The 16,918-nt window shown below is 63.8% G+C and overlaps 1 protein-coding gene across 1 annotated transcript in view; it reads right to left on the reverse strand.

Moving 5' to 3' along the window:
- PLXNA1 (plexin A1) overlaps positions 1-16,918 on the reverse strand; it is a 43,644-nt gene extending 26,726 nt beyond the window's left edge. Inside the window, exons 1-7 of the mRNA XM_047097056.1 lie at positions 15,719-16,918; positions 13,752-13,934; positions 2,227-2,367; positions 1,298-1,398; positions 855-978; positions 606-759; positions 176-275 (exon numbers count right to left, since the gene is read on the reverse strand). Of these exons, the coding sequence (XP_046953012.1) occupies positions 176-275; positions 606-759; positions 855-978; positions 1,298-1,398; positions 2,227-2,367; positions 13,752-13,934; positions 15,719-16,903 (1,988 nt within the window). The 5' untranslated portion in view covers positions 16,904-16,918. The remainder of the gene's footprint in view (positions 1-175; positions 276-605; positions 760-854; positions 979-1,297; positions 1,399-2,226; positions 2,368-13,751; positions 13,935-15,718) is intronic.

Consider the following 16,918-nt stretch of genomic DNA (forward strand, 5'->3'; position numbering starts at 1 on the left):
CCGGCCTGAGCCTCCTCCCCATCTGCCGCCTGGAGGCCGTGCCCTCGCCGGCCCCCCTGCCAGGTGAGAGGCTCTTACGAGGGCCTCTCCTCCCACCCTGACCACTGGGCCACACAGAGCCATGCCCTGCCCTGCCCTGCCGGGGTGGTCAGTGCAGAAGTGCCAGGACACTCACGACTGGTGGACGCTGCAGTTGTAGAAGACGAAGTCCACGGACGCAAACTTCTTGCCTGTCTCCTTAGACTTCAGGTAAAGCTTGACCACCCGCTGGTCTCCTGCAGAAACAGCACAGGCCTGAGTCATTGGGGCCACCCGGGGCCACCGGCCCCAGGACCCTCTCCCAGGGCCAGCCCGGAACAGGGACAGGCCTTGCCAGGGACCCTCCCCCCTCACCACCTGCACGGCCCCTGGCTGCACCCCTGCCCCTCAGGCCCTGGGACCCAGGGAGCCTCCGAGCCCATGGACAGGCAGCTGCGGCCCCATCTCCCAGAGCAGGCACCTGCTCCTTCCCCTGCCAGCCTACAGTGACCACGCAACACCCATTCACAGACCCCACCAGGACGGCTCCAGGTGCCACTCTGACCCCCGCCCACGGTGGCACTCACCCTGGCCTCGTGTGATGGGCGCCACCTCCCGAGCAGAGGGCGAGCGGCAGTGGATGCGGCCGTCCTCCAGGATGCTCTCGGACTCGGTGAAGTCCTCAAAGGAGCAGTTGACACCAGCCGAGAGGTCGGGCACGTTCCAGGCCTGCAGCACAAGCTGGGCCCCACAGGAGGCTTCGGTGAGCAAGGAGCTCTCGCCCCCTCGCCCTCCCACTGGTCACCCCGACCCCGCACCAGGGCAGCCGCGCTCACCGGAACCTGAGACATGGTGACAGAGACGTTTCGAGGCTGCACCGTCAGCTGCACGCACTGCAGCAGGTCAGAGGCGAAGCGCTGGGGCTCGTCCGCCCGCTCACAGGCGTCCTGCCGTGAGCAGCTGCGGGCAGAGGGTGCTGGGGCTGGGCATGGGGGAGGCGGCCAGAGGGGCACCCCGACCCTCCGGGCCCTGCTCAGCAAGGCTGTCATCACCCGCACTAAGGGAAGCCCACCACCTGTACCCCGCACCCTGTCTTTCGTGGGCGGCACTGGGCGTGCCATCACTCAGCCAGTCAGGCAACTGCCAAACGCCCTGCCCAGGAGAGACCCGGAGGTGCTCAAAAGGGAGCCGTGACTGCCCGAGGCGCCCGGGACGGCCACGTGGGGCTCTCCCAGGTCAGAGGCTGCCAGGCAGGGGTGTCCGGGCCCTCGAGACTCACATGCTGTGCAGGACACACCAGCCGCAGTGGGGGTCCCGCGACCCCAGGCACAGCTCGCACGATGCATACTGCACACAGCTCTCCACGGGCACACGAGTCACCTGGCAGCACGGGAAGCTTGGCGTCAGGCCCCCGCAAGGCTCGTCCCCGCAACCCCTGCCAGCCTCACCTCCTCACTGCAGTCGCGTGTGTGTGTCCTGTTCCCACAAACGAGCTGGGCCCCCGTTTCAGGCCGCTCTCTAGCATGGTCTATTCAAAGGCTAGTCCTGGGTGACCCTGACTTGGCCAAATCAGGCTAAACAGGCCAGGGCCCTCTGCTGGGAGGCAGCATCAAGGAGCAAGCAAGTCAGTGCAGGTGAGACATCCAGGGAGGAATTGACCGCTCCAGCCAGAGTCACTCTCCCATCTGTCCGGATTCTGAGTTCCTCAAGGGAGCCTGGGCTCATCAACTCCAGTCCTAAGCACAGAGGCAGGCTGGGCCCCTTTTACCCCGACCTCGCCAGCTTGGATGGCACTGAGGTCCTCAGAGAAGTGGAATAACATGACAGCTGAGAGAGGGGCATGCGGTCACCAGGCTGAGAAGGTCAGAGGCTGGCTCCAAGCGCTAGGCTGGGAACACAAATGCGCGGCCTCGATAAGGTGGGCCAGGCCAGGTGCCAACCCCATGGAGATGGGCAGATGAGGCTGGTGCTGTGCGGGCCCGCAGCCCGAGAATTTGGGGCCCCAGATGTATGCTCCCAGTCCTCAAATGACACCAATACTCCCACAAAGCTCTTATTCAAGTATCTGTTCCTGTGTATATGCAACTGTTCAGGGAGAAATTGAGAATTCCAAGTCTGACCGGGGAAAATCTGGAGCCAGGGTGGACAGAGTAGACCAATGATGGGGGCAGACCCACCCCCCAACGTGTCCTGCAGTGGGTCACCCACCTGCTTTTCAGTCATCGCATAGAGGTATTGGCGGTCGGGGCTGAGGACCAGGTCACGCAGGATAGGGCTGCTCTCTTGGGCCACCACACTCTCATAGGCCAGGGCTGGCCGGCCGCCAGGGTTTCCCAGGTCTACCAGGATCTGTGGCAGTGAGGGATTAAGTGGGGCTAGGCCAGCAATGACCAACGCTGGCCCAGCCCCACACCTACTTAAGGTCAGGGGTCTGGAGCCCCTCCCCCAGCTGCCCCCAAAGCCCCGCAAGGATAAGGATAAGGCTTCCGACCACACCACGGCCATGGGGTGAAGTTTGTAACTTCAGCCCCGTAGGCAAGTCCTGACCTAGCCCCTTCATCCACAAGAACAACTACTACCCACCACCCGTCACCGGCTATACAGCCAAGCCCTGCACAAAAGTGGCAGGGGTCCCACTTTCCTTGGGGCCAGGCTGGGTGCCCCAGAGGAAGGCATATTTGTGCAGGGGGTAGAAAGGCACGAAGAGGCAGCAGGGATCTTCAGGGACAGTGAGGTGTCCAGTGTGGCTGAGAAGTGACACCAGGAGGCTCCAGGGCAGGGAGGTGGCATGGGAGTGGGGGGCCCCGGTGAGGTCCTGGAGTGGGGTGCACCCCAGCAAGAAGGCAGGAGGGCGGGCGTCTCATCGGCATGGAAATATATTCCAGATCCCAAACAAACCGGGCGCTAATTAGCCAGCTCTTCTCTGCAGCTTACGATGCTGCAAGTATTTTTAGTTGCTTTTACCAAACAAATGTATTTAATTAACAGAGAGACCCAGGGGGCTTTCCAGAGACGGGACTCATGGGGCGGCGTCTGCCCAGCTCCGCCAGTCCTGGGCAGGCTCCCAGGGCACAAGGTGGCCGGCCTTGCTCAGGCCCGCCCCTCTCTGGCTGTGACCCAGCAGCCAGCCCACCTCTCCACCTCCGCGTCGCCCCAGGCTCAGCCCAGCACCCCTCCTCTGCACCCCCACACTGACAGGACAGGGCAGGTCTCCTTGGTGGGGGTGGCCCGTGGAGCTGGCGAACACCCCTGCGCTCTGTGCTGGCCGAGGGCGGCCAGCCAGGGTGGGGCGCTGTGACTCTGGGCCAGAGGCTGCCGGCTGAGGGAGAGGGGGAGGGCTGCATTCCTGAGAGCCCGAGGCCACCCCCCACATCCGCTCAGCTGCCTCCCAGCCAGGCAGGCAGGCTTAAGTCAAACCAGACCCGGAAGAGCTGAGCCCTGAGCTGGGCAGGGGGAGGCGGCCACAGGCCCCGCCTGGAGCTGCCCAAGTGGCTTCGGCCCACGGCCTCCAGGAAGAAGGGGTGCTGGGTGAGGGGCCGTAGCAGCCCAGCCTCAGCGCCCCTGCAGGTGAGCGTGGACGGGACCCCAACCTGGACCCAGCCGGCCCCACGAACCTTCTGCCCTCGGGGGTGGGCAGTTGTGGCGGGGAGTCTGCAGCCACAGGAGAGCTCAAGGAGGCCAGCAGTGCCACCTCTGGACACCCACACTGCCTGGACCCAAGGCCCAGCACAGACACCCAGCTGTGCAAGCGACATGGCACGCTGACCCGCTCTCTGCCTATTCCCCTACTTGTGAGATGGTGACGACAGGCACCACTCCCCCTGCCAGAGCTGCTCTGAGAATCAAATAAGGACCAAGCCACTGTGCCAAGAAGAGGGGACAGAAGGCGGCTGGACCTCAAGGCAATCACCAAACCCCAGCAGCCACAACCCAGGCCTGGCAAGGCCAGCCTGGACAGTGGCCAGGAAGCAGGGGACAAGGAGGTCAGGAGGGCAGGGCCTGTGTGCAGGCCGGTGCACCCGTGGGACCCAGATCTCCAGCCCTAGTCTCAGCCCAACTGATCAAATCAGGACTCCGGATTTCTCCCAGAGCCCTGCCTTACACCTGTGCCCCCTCCCTGCAGGTGCCCCCTGCAGCCACCCAGAAGCCCAGGACAGACCCCAGCCCTCCCAGCACCAGGCCCCCTCCCCCAGTGCCCCAAGCCTGGTCCCCCCCACAACCAGATACGGGGGACGGCTACCCAGGAGGCCTTGACAGCCTGGCCTGACCAGACCTCAGCCCCTTGCATGCAGGGGGCGCTCAAGAAGTGTCTGCTGAACAGGGAAACTGGAGGGGCCCTGCCTCACCGAGACACACGGACCACCAGTGTCCATATGGTGCTGACTCTGACCAACCCCCTCTACCAGGCCTGCCGTTTCCCTCCCTACTGAGGGCTGAGGGCATGGGCTGGGGCGTGGACGTCCTATCCAGGGGCACTCACAACCCAGCAGGGACAAGGGAAACATTACAGGGAAGGGCACAACCAGGGAGCACACCAGCAGGGGCCATGGAAAGGGGCAGGCAGAGAGCAAGATCCTAGGGGACGTAAGAGAGGAGGCAGGCCAGAGCCAGACTCTGAAACGCCCCGCCCCTGGGCCGGCAGCACGCCGACTCCAACAGGTGGCACCCAACAGCTGCAGTGGGGAGCGTGCATGTCCAGCTGTCCATCCGCCACGCATCCATCTGTCCACCCATCTGCCCAGCACGGGGCAGCCCCGGCCCTCAAACACGCAGAGGCAGGCCCCAAGGAGCCAGGACATTTCTGGAGAAAGCAGAGTAAGTGGGGGTGCCAGGGAGGCACAGCTGGCAGACCCGTGGGTAGATGTGACGTGGGTGACAGGCTCCACACTGTATACTGAGTGGCCACCGTCCAGGCTCAGCAGGGCCCCTGCATGCACACGTGTGACCGTCGGATGGGCAGGAGGTGTCCAACCCAGCAAAGACCAGTGCGTCCAACCCAGCAAAGACCAGTGCTCGGGACATGCCTGCTGTGTCACAGCTGGTTTTCAGGCTGCAGGGCCCGTGCAGCACAGACAGGTGAACTGAGACTTGCGAGGCCCTGGACTGCCACTTGCACCTGGGGACATAGAGTCTGCTCCAAAAGCGGGAGGAGGGATGCAGTATGCCGCCAGGAAGGCATTCCAGGGACAAGGGGCATGCAGGGCAGGCACGGGGCCAGGCGGCTGGCAGGACAGCAGGACATATGCCACACCGCCGGGGGCGCACGTGCCAATGCCACTCCCCTGCGCACAGCTGTCCAGTCGAGGGCCACCCACCTGGGGATGGCCCACCCTGGGGCAGCCGGCCCGCAGCACACACAGGAGAGACTTCCGGCATCCCCTGGGATCTTCCCTCCCACCTCCAGCTGTCACCTCTGTGCTCTGCAAACGCTTCCCCAAGACTACCAGAACCTTCCACAACTAGCCACGACCACCTTCCCTCCCATGTCCCACCACAGAAGAACCTCAGGGTCCAAACTCGGCTCTGTCCCTCTGCCATTGGTGCCCTTCCCCACACCTGCTGAGAAAGGACACCTCCTCCTCCTGCCTAGATGGCTGGAGAGGAGGTGGCCAGCCTCCCAGGGCATGCCTGCTGGGCTACACCACGCCCAGGCACCCACCCGCCCCTGGCTTTGACCCAGAGGGACAGAGCCACCCCCGTCCAGCCTCTGGCCCAGCCCTCTGGCTCACCCACTTCTCCAACCTGGGTTTTTTTCCCTTGTACCTCTGTACGTGGGGGAGTCCCCTACATTCTGAGCTGAGGCACAAGGGCTGTCAATGCCCCCAGAGAGGGGCCTGGCCCCAGCAACCTCTTGGTGCCAGGACCAAAAAACACTGGGCCACACACGCACCACCACCACAAGGCATCAACCGCCTGTTCCCACAGACAGGCCAGCATGCAATTTCACCTTCACCCCAGGCCAACAGGTCCTGGGGACCCAGGACACACGGTAGGGGGTGAGGGGGGGTCCTGCAAAGAGAGCCCTGTGCAGGGCCAAGGGGAGGTAGCCAGTGGCAGGTGGGCAGCCCCTGGCCCTGGGGCCTAAACCCCAGGCCGGCCCAGCCGGCTGCCCCCGCACCCATCACCGCGTGGCTCTCGCCAACTGCTGCGGCCTGGCCAGGTCAGCTGTCCGTCCAGCCCAGATCCAACAAAGAGCCCATTCTCTGTGCTGAGGGCGGGTGGGGGCACTGGGAGGATGTCTGGGCCACGCAGGCCGCTTGCCAAGGCCGGCACGCGCCCTAGCCGCCCGGAGGCAGGGGGCTGCCCAGCTTGGCCCCGACCAGGGAAAGGAAAGAGTTCCCTGCTCTGCCCATCCCGAGATAACGGCCCTCGTGTCCCTATCTGTGGAATAGCGGTGCGCTGACTAAACCAGAGAGCAGGTGAACAGGACCCCAGGTGATGGGACAGGCAAAAGATGGGAGGACAGCAGCCAGTGAACCGGCTACAGGGCTGGGACCCCATGGGTGTCTTCCTCCTCTAGTACATACAGCTGCCCAGCCTATTCCCAGCCCCTGGGCAGCAGAGTGGTCCTGGGAGGGGCTGCCCTCTCTCCTTGAAGGAGCCCATCTTCCTTCTCCGGGTCAGGGCTGTGCGGCCGTGTGGGTGAACCCAGCTCCTGGGCCCCTCTCATCCCCTCACCAGCTGCCACAGGATTCCCCCCACCACCCCCGCTCCCTCCAGCTGGGGGCAGGTTCCAGGCCCCTTCCTGGGACCATTCTCACAAAGGCCAGGAGGAATTTGATATTGGAAAAGCAATTAACAATTTCCTCTTGGCAGTACTTGGGTAATTAAAACATGATTTGCAGGAGGCCCAATGGCTCTAATTGGGCCAAACACACCTGGCGAGATTGGGAGGGAGAGTCCCAAGAATCTTGTCTTTTTCAACCCTAGCCCTCAATACAGAGGAAAGCGGACACCAACCAACATAAACAGTGGTCCTCTTTGACCCTTGGTCTCCTCATCTGCCAGCAGAAATCCACCTCACAGGGCTGTGTTAGAGTTCAGAAGCTCGTGGTTCCAACAGTAGGGGAGGAAAGACTGCTTGGAAAGCTGCCTGGAAACTGGGCCCCCAAGGCTAGATGCTGCCATGAGGTCGAGGTGCACAACCACCCTGGGGAATCTGCCCCACGGCCATGGAGGCCACACAAAGCTGGGCCACAAGGCAACACAGATCACACGGCCTGAGCTTTGGCCTTACTGTTCTCTCCTTCCAGAATGCCCTTCCTGGAAGACCCCTCAGTGGGGCTGTTCTAGTCTCTGTACCCACCTTGCTGCAATGCCACGGGTTCCCACGCCCTGACCCCTTAGAGGACAGGTCCTGGAAGTCAGGGACCTATCTGTCCATGGGCGGGGGAACTACACACTGCAGGCAGTAACCCTGGACCTTCATGAGGCCACCTCCACCAAGCCAGGCCCACAGCTAGGCGCACACGGGGCTGGGCACAGGGTGGCCACTGCCTGCCTGTGGCCGAAAGCATCATGCTCGTCAAAGATGCCTAGATGCCCCTGCTGTGGCTAAGGCCTGATTGGCCAGACCCCGCAGGAAGGTGGGCCTGCAGCGTAGGGCCAGGGGCGGGACCCTCCATGCATGCCTGTGGGCGACTGCTGACCACCGACGGGGGGGGGGCAGAAAAGCAGTGCTGGCACTGGTTCTGGGACAAAGGGCAGGGGAGTCACTAGACAGACCCAGGGCGGGAATGAGAGGCCCCTGAGCCCTCTGGTGCTATGGCCCGGAGAACCAGAAAGAGCACAGCATGTCGTCCCCAGGACACACACACGTCCCCCAGAGTACCGGGCAATACCACCAAAGGTTCCAGGGACCACGTCCTTAGCAGGAAGGGGCAGTGCCCCACAGTGACCCACGGGGCCCCACAGGCACAGCAACTAAGACATACGGGAAGCAGGCGGCCGGGACCTGTCTACTCTCCGCTAACAACACTCTGGAGGGTAGAACCCCACCAGGACCCAGTAACCTGCCCCAAGCATGGCTGTATGAGATCAACCACTCGGCCAGGCAGTACCACACCTAATCCTGGAAATGGCAACACCGACAGTCCTAGAGCTTCAGGACAGGAGAAGAGAGGCCCAGCGGCCCTGCTCCCAGGTAGAAACTCAACAGCAACGCGGCCCTGCACGCGCGGAGCCTGTGCCACAGAATTCACGTGGCAGCACCACCACTGCAGACCCACAGGGAACAACGCTGGGCCTGCCCCAGGCGGGAGGGCCCCATGCACGCAGGTCTGCAGTACACGATGCCATCACGACACAGAACGGAGCAGGCCTGCCCACGACAGCACGGGCGAGCCCCACCAACGGCAATGAGCAAGGAAGACAAAAGACGACGTGCTACATGACCCACAGAAAACCCCAAACTGGCACAACAGCCCTAGGGACGGAGGTCAACCAGTAAAGTGATCCTTGGGGGAGGGAACGACCTTCCTGGGGACAGGGGGCCTGGCGTGCTTCCAGTGACACGCTCCAGGCCGCACACCCACAGCTGTGTACTTTCCTGCAGATACATCACAACTGAGAGTGGACATCAGTCATACACTAGGCACGTGCAGGAGGCCGCGGACCTCCCTGCCCCACCCCCTGCCACGCTACAGGCAGCCGCGTGCTTGTGCTCAGGGCTCACGTTCCAGCATGATGAGGACACCCGCAGGCACGGTCACCAACGGTGCAGGCTGACCCTTGGAGCTTCTGTAGGTCTCTAGAGGTCAGGTCACTGGGAGTCAAGGGCATCCCCCTGCCACACAAGATACAAATCCAGGGAGGTGGTGCCACTCCCTGCCGCTGAGGAGTTCGGGGGCTGGGGGCCTGGTCCTGCCCAGGATCTCTCTCGGGGCCAACATCTTTCCCCCAGCCCCTCAGGGGCTCCCCAGTCAGCGTCCCGCACAGACCTGGGCTGGGGGAGCAGGGACCCCTGCTGGACGCGCAGAGCAGGCTCTGGCCCAGGACAGGTCCCTGGTGCAAGGACCGGGAAGAAGCCCACGCTGCTCTATGCAGGTCTTGGAAACACCACCCGACTCCCAGGATCTCTGAATTTCAGCATCCTAAGGAGAGTGGGGCGGGGGGGGGGGGGGAGGGGAGTCCTAGGGGAATGGGAAAAGCATCCAAGGGGAAGCTTCTAGAGCTGTGAGGCCACTGGAGGTTAAGAGGTATCCCTGTCACTGGCAGCCCAGGCCCAGAGCAACCCACGCAGATGCTCAGCAGCTACCAGCACGGCTGTGATGCTGCAGAGCCAGGGAAGAGCTGGGGCCCCGGGGCCCAGAGTGCTGCCGCCACAGCCGTGTTCCTCCTCCACTCGAGGATCAGCACACAGGAAGGAACGGCGGCCTCCCCTGGGCTTCCCAAATGCCCCCAGGAGGCACAGCCCACCCAGCGCTGAGGGATAAAAACCAAGGCCCCAGCAGGAGGGAGCTTCGCCAGGCAGGCCCCCTTGCTAGCCAGACTCCAAAACGGCCCGGCCCAGCCCTGGAGCCCAGCTGGGCGGCCATCCCATGGGTCCCATCCCAAGGCCGGGCACCCTGCAAGCCAGTGATGTCACAGCCAAGATCCCCATGGTCATAAACTGGTGGCCCACGGCACCCTTAGGTTGACCCACAGTGCCTTCTAAAAGCCCGTCATTAGTTGCCAATGCTTAACAATAAGAGACCTCACACAAAATACGGATTTCCAGATTCTCTTGAAAAACCGGATGCTCAGGCAGACGGGGCCCGATTTCTCACCTGGCACAGCCACCAGAGCGGCAGGGCTGTGTTCCTCAGCCCAGCCCCCGAGCCCTGCAGCAGGGATGGTGCCAGTGCAGGGCTAGCCTGGCGGTGCCCCTCCCCCGGCCCAGGAGGCAGGCACTGTCCCCACTTCTGCTCTGCAGAAGTCTAAGAAGTCTAAGAAGTCTAAGAGGGCCTCCAGACTATGGCGGGGCAGAGCGGGCACCCACTGGCAGGAGCCTGGGGCGGGTCCTCTCCCCACCCACGGTGAGCACCTGGACGTACTCAAAAGAACTCAAACCAGGGGCTACCCTGGGGAACTCCTGCCAGGGTCCAGGGGTCCCTGGTGGCCATTTGGGGCATTGGGGGGAAGGTGACACGCAGGACTGGGGATCTGGGGTATCAGCCCAGGAGGACAGGCTGCCCCTGTTGGCGGGGAGGGAGGCAGGTGGCGGGCAGAGCCTCTGGGGAAGACCAGGGGAGTCAGGGAGCACTCCCAGCCAGCCCTGAACAGCTGAAGTTGGCAGGTCCTAAATTAATCAGCTACAATTTCACACAATGTTCGCTCGTTCTCGTTCGGTGGGGCCCGGCAGAGGGCCAGCCGGGTCCCTAGAGCTCACCAGTTACTTCTTAAAGCCCAAGAAGACCCAGGCCTGCGGAAATTGAGGGTGTCTTGGGCTTTGTCAGTATAGCAGGGCTGCCCCCAGGTCAGCAGTGGGCAGGGGTCCCCGGGGCCCAGGCTCCAGCATGTGACGAGGACAAAGGACAAGAACCAGGGAGGAGGCAGTGCTGAGCTGGACCGGAGGGCACCCGTGGCCCGCCCTGTCCTGGCTCAGGCCCCTGGACCAGAGCCACTCCCGCCCCCAGGGTGGGTCAGAACGACACGGTGGGAGAGGTGGGGGGGGGTGGTCAGGAGGGAGAGGGAACTGGTGACACAGGCTGGGCCCCAGCTGAGGAGAGGCACGGTCTCCCTTCACAGTGGGTCAAGGCTGGAGGCCTGGCAAGGGGACCTGGGGGAGGTTATGGGGCTGGGGCAAGCAGAATGGGACTGGTACCTCTTCCCCCAGCCCCCACCCTGCTCCAGACCTCCACCCGCAGAGGGGCCCCAGGGTGTGACATGGTGTTCAAAGGCACCATGAGCCCTAGGCAACAGGGAGGCAGAGAGAGCGGGACAGTCGTGCTCCCCACAGGAGCTGGATGGAGCCGGACCTGTTCCCAGGGCGAGGCAGGGCCAGGCAGTCACTGGCTGATGCGCTGGGCTGTGGGAAGAAAGAGCCCTGAAGGCTGGCAGCTCAGGGCAGGAGTGGGCAGTGAGGGGCTCTTGGAGGTGGGGCTGCCCTAGACCCCAGGCTTCCTCAGAGAAGGGACACTGAAATCAGGGCCCCCGTTTCCTTTCCAGAGAACAAGGAAGGAGACTACAGTCATGAGCAAGGACCCTGGAGCCAGTAAGCCTGGGCACATGCTGCAGCCACCATATGCCTCAGTTTCCTCATCTGTCAAAAGGATGGCAGGGTTATTGCAAGGACTCAGAGAGGCAGCACCACAAGTGAGAGCTAGCTGCGTGCCCGAATGGGACCACACACACACCAGGCTCTGGGCTTCTTCACGCTATGCTTGGGGGGACAGGCTCAGAGAGGCTACACAACCAGCCCCAGGGTCACAGAGCTCGCGAGGGAGAGAGCGGAGACCACACCTAAACTCAGCCATTTGTATGGGATTAAGGTGCAAACAACTGTCTGTGGAGCTGCCCAAAACCCCCCTTCAACTTGGGTGGGTGGGTGCAGGTGAGTGGTGGATGGGGCAAGGCTAGGGCATGCCTTCATGGGGGAGCCTCGAAACTAACGTGGCTCTAATTCCCCAATGATGGGACTCTCCCACTACCAGGCCAGCAGCCCCTGGGCACTGGGTCCCATGTACCCCTAAAAGGGTGCAGTCCACACACTCATGGTGCAGTGCCCAGCCCAGAGGGGTCCAGGGATGGAAGGAGCCAATGTCCAGGAAAGACGGGGCTCTGGGAGGCAGGTGCAGGGGTGGGTAAGGGAGAGAGCAGCAGAGGTTTTCTTATGAATGGGCCTAAGCCCAGCTCCCACTCGACACAATGGGCCTCAGTTTCCCCTCTGTGGGACCAGGGCAGAGAGGAAGGAGAGCAGGACCAATTAGACTCACAGAACTCCCACCCAGACAGCGGCCCTGGGGCAGGGGAGTGAGGCCAGAGCCAGTGAGGCAGCCGGGGAGGCCGGGCCAGACTAACCCGTTCTCCCAACCTTACAGGGTGGCCTGTGGGCACAGACAGTGCCTTAGCCAGCTGCCTGCCAGCCCACCCACCATCAAATGTGCCACTCCCAGCCCCAGGAGCCCAGCCTCCCACTGGGTGACAGGCTCCAGGGCGCCCTGCAGGAGTGTCTCCAAGCAAGCTTCACTCCACAGCCCTGCCTGGGGGGGCGGGGGCGGGGGCTGGGGGCGGTTCTCACTGCAGCCACACTGGCCCTGCCAGAGCACAACCCACCTGACACACACACACACCCCAGGGGCTCTGCTGCTTCCTCCCCCAGCCCCAGGTACCCTCCCTGGGGTGGGAAAAGGGGGTGCATGCTGGGTGGGGTACCCACCCCTGGGAAGGGAAAGAGCCTATGCCCAGGCTGCAGACAGCACCCTCGACACTAGGGTAAAGAAAGTGGGTCACACCGGAGGACCAGCTCTGAGGGCATGGGGGCTTGCCCAGAGAGCAGCGGGGGCTGAGCTGACCTGCCACCCAGCCTCACTGGCTCGTACGGTGCCTGAACCCCGCAGCACCCCAGGGCACCCCATCCTGGGATGGCCTTCAGTCCACATCTGGGCTCCCACTGCCTCAGGACCACCCCAGCCCAGAGCCCACACATCCGGGTTCATTTCACAGACGGGAAAGCTGAGGTGAGCAGTTGGGCGGGGGGGGGGGGGTGTCCCTTCATAAAAATCTCAGACCCAGTGAACAGTGGAACATGATTCCCAGGGCACCCGTCGTAGCCGAGACAGGGAGACCCCCTCCCGCACAACCCAGCGCAGAAGCCGAGAGCAGGCAAGGCCCTTCTTGGTCCCAGGCCCAGCCCCCACCCACGGGTACACGCTGGGCGGGGAGCTGTGTCAGCACCAGGCCTGGGGACAGCTGTTATTTCATCTACCAGGCCCCGCCCCTGGACTGACTCTGGGGCTCCCAGACGCCCCCACCCTACAGTCACCCCAGAAACTTCCTCCCCAGCAGGCCAGCCCTGTGCTGGTCTGGTCCCACTCACCCAGCAAGTTGGGACTGACCCACAGGCAGCTGCTCTCAGCCCCCCTCCAGGAAGCCCTCCAGCGGCTGCTCCCTGGCGGCCTCGTGCAGCTCAAGGCTTGCTGGTGAGGGAAGGGGATGCAGGCACCACGCAGGCCCTGCCCCACGGCACCCCACCCCTCACCCTGAGGAGCCCTCATTGCTCTGGAGTCACAGTGCTCCCCCTGCACCCACCAGCGGTAGGCAGGGGCAGAGGGGTGCTACCCTTGCCCTGCCCTTGGCCTTGCTGTCTCCGCGCAGGGCGGGGGCCTCCCGCCAGCTCCAGAGTGCTGCCTCAGCAGACACTGGATCCCCCGGAGGGGAGGGGGCCGTGCAGGCGTGCCCTGCCCCCACCCCCCCACGGCCTTCCTAGGAGGTCACTGTGCGCCCTCAGAGAGCAGGGCCAGCATCTCCCCGTCCTGGGGGGCTGCAGGGGGTTGGGGCTTGGCCAGTACCTTCATGTGCCCTGACCCACCTTCAGAGCCCCTGAAGCCCAGCCAGAGCCTTTACACCTGCCGGACACCGAAGCAGCCCCACAGGAGGGGCATGGAAGAGGAGATACAGGGGAGCTGGGGCCTGCTGAGGACCCTCTCGGTTGCCACGCCTGGCATTGGATCTGGGTTTCCTGGCCCCAGAGCAAGGCTGTCTCACATCCCCAGGGCTCTGCCCGCCCCATCACCCCCATCCCAGGCCCTGACCTTGCGGATGCGGCCACTGCGCGTGCCGGCGAACACCACGGTGCGGCCCCGGTAGTCATAGGCAGCCACGGCGGTCAGGCCGTCGTCCTTGTCCACGAAGAGGGGCGTGCCCTCGATCGTGACTGTGCCCCCCAGAGGCTGGTTGAAGTCCTGCCCACAGAAATCGTCGTCGATCTGCAGGGGCTGTGGGAAGGGAGAGGGTGAGACCCCGGCCCCGTGCAGCCAGTCTCAGGGGTCCGGGTGTCTTCTGCCTGAGGGCAGCGGGCATTGCAGCCAAGGCTGGCCAGCGCCCCCACTAACTGGGGTGAGGGGCGGGTATGAAAGAGGCAGGGGCTCATGGAGGGTCCTGAGAGGGACCAGGCTTGAGCCAGGCCGCACAGATGTGGCAGACCAGGGATTCCTGGACCTATTGGACAGAGAAGCCAAGGCTTGCAAAGCAGCCCCTGAGGCCTGGTGCACATGCCCAGGGTGGGGCTCATCTCCCACACAGCTGCTGCACACAGGCCCCCTGGCTAACCTGTGGGTGGGAGGGGGAGAGCAAGAAAGGAAGCAGCCTAGAGGAGACCAAGGAGGGAGAGCAGCCACCCTGGGGAGCAGGCCCATGGCACGGGGCAAGGGCCAGCCCCCAGGGGGCTGTGTGGTACAGGGAGGGCTTATTCGAGACAGGGAACAGGGAACACACCCAAAAGGCAAAGGCGGAGGTTGGCTATGAAGCGGTTACTGAAGGGACAGGAAGCGATCAATTCGTGAGGCTCCAGAGAAGATCGAAAGGGCCTGGGGGAGGGCAGGCTCCAGGGGAACAGGGGGACAGCTTGCTCCCCTGAAGCAGGCTCAGGGTCTGAGGTTTGCAGCCTAACGCAGATGGAGTAGGGAACGCTGAGGTGGAGCTGGGCCGAGGGTCCCCAAGTGGTCCCAGGAGCAGAGACCTAGACAGGGCGGCTGTCAGACAGGGGGAGAGGGGATGGACCCAGCCACAGGCACAGGCCGTGAAGAGCACTGAGTGTGACCTCAGCAGGAGCTGCTCTTCCAGGCCTCAGTTTCTCCAGACGCATAACAGAGGTCAAATGCCTTCCCTGAGATGCCAGGGGAGCATGGACAGCGCGTCAGCCTGGCACATGGGGGCCTCGCTCTGGAGGACGGCCCCGTCCTGATGGGTGCCCCACTCCACCCAGGGGCAGACGTGACAGACAAGAGGTGAAAGGACCTTTGCCCTCCCATCCTGCCCTGAAAACAAACCAGTGTCACTCCCAGTATAGAGATGGGACAACTGAAGCCACATGTACCAGGCTTTCCCTGGGCCGCCCAATGAGCCAGAGCAGAGGGCTCCCACCTGGGGAGGTCACCTCAAGGTGCCCCTGAACAATGGATCCTACGGCCTAGGGGAATGCATAAGATGCTCCCCATTAAGCAGCTGGACGCAGGCTGGTCCCTTTGGGGCCTAGAGACAAGAGCCATGGCTGCTGACCACCAAGCACCCAGAGCCCATGCCTTTAGGCTGCCCCAGAGTCAGGGCTGGTACCCTCAATGCCACTACCAGGTGAAGCCAGAGGCCCAGAGAGCAAGCACACACCCCAGAGCAAGGGTGAGCAGGGCCTCTCGACAGAAGACTAAGTGGGAAGACGGGTCTGGGACCCACACCACCCCAGTCTGGACCCAGCCAGCTCTGCCTCTTACTGGCACTGTGGCCCTGGTCACTGAGCCTCAGTGACCTCATCTGTAAAAGGGAGACAAGCCAGGGCAGCAGGCATCTGGGGCAGTACGAAGCACATGGTCAGTCCTCTGCCCACTGCCTACAGGGGCTCTTGGACTGGTGGACACGGTCCCATCACCCTGTCTTCAAGGAAGCAAGATGGCGGCAGGCACAAGCTGGGAGGCTGACGCCCCAGGAGCAGCCCCGACCCTCTGAGGGACGCGGGGCCGACGGCGGCCCTGCACAGGCACCATGGATGGGGACGGCGCCTACTCACCGAGTTGATGCAGCCCAGCTCCTTGTTGAGCAGCCAGGGCAGCGACAGCTTGCCCTCGCCGCGGTAGCAGGACTGGATGCGCTCCTTGATCTTCTCCTTGATGGCCCTGAGCGTGAACAGGCACAGCACGGACTCCTTGGGTGGCTTCACGCGGTTCTTCTGGCCCTGTGCGAACACGGTGAACAGCACGTCCTCGTCCTCGGCCAGGCCCAGCTGGCGGGCCAGGGCGCGGCCGGGCCGGCTCAGGTAGGCGTCCTGCACCAGGCGGTACTCCACGCCCGCCTGCTCGCAGCCAATGGGGAACTCGACGTACGAGTAGAACTTGGGGTCATCCACGCACAGGCGCACGATCTTGGAGGTGAAGAAGTGCTCGCCGGCGGCGTCGGGCGAGGTCAGCTGCGTGTCCAGCTGCAGGGTGAGGTAGTAGACGAACTGCTCGCTGCGGAAGCTGTACACGTAGTAGATGTCGAAGGCCGGGAACTTGGACAGCGTGTCCGAGGGGATCTTGAGCTGCGACGACACGAACTCGTCCTGGTACACGAAGCCGAACATGTCGGCGTCTTCCTCGTTGGCCATGAGCCGGCGGCTGGACAGCGTGGGGAAGTACTCGGACTTGCCGTCGATGGGCGTGCCCACAAAGAGCTTGGCCTGGCCCTGGCCCGGTGGCCCGGCGATCAGCACGCCGGCCATGCTGCCCGCCTCCCGCACGCTGGACAGGTAGTGCTCCTTGCGGTGGTGGGGCTCGCCCAGCTTGAAGAGGTCGTCCAGCCGCAGGAACTGGCAGATGCCCTGGGAGGCGCTGCCGCAGGCCAGCAGGCGGTTGGCGGCGTAGTCCAGGAGCAGCAGCTTGTTGACGTTGTCGGTGCTGCCCAGGCCGTGTGGGCACGACTGCACGCTGGGGGGCGGGTAGCACTTCTCGTTGTCCTCCACAGGCCCCGTCACGTGGGCCCGCAGCAGCGTCAGGTTCCCCGAGAGCTTGTAGATGCGGTTCACCGCGCCCACGTACACCTCGCCGGTCTGCTCGTGGACCACCAGGTGGGTAAGGCCCCAGTCGCTGGCTGAGAAGGTGCGGAAGGCGGGCTGCGGCCCCCCACCAGCCCTGGGTGCCCCCGCTGCCGCCCGTGCGCCCCCCAGCAGCAGCAGCAGCAGCGGGAGGACCCGCAGGCTCAGACGTGGCAGTGACATGGCAGGCCGGGGCCG

Source organism: Lynx rufus, unplaced genomic scaffold (genome assembly GCF_022079265.1).
Source record: "Lynx rufus isolate CCGP_SWC_20201006 ecotype Redwood Valley unplaced genomic scaffold, mLynRuf1.p SCAF_4, whole genome shotgun sequence".
In the NCBI taxonomy this organism is placed as follows: domain Eukaryota; kingdom Metazoa; phylum Chordata; class Mammalia; order Carnivora; family Felidae; genus Lynx; species Lynx rufus.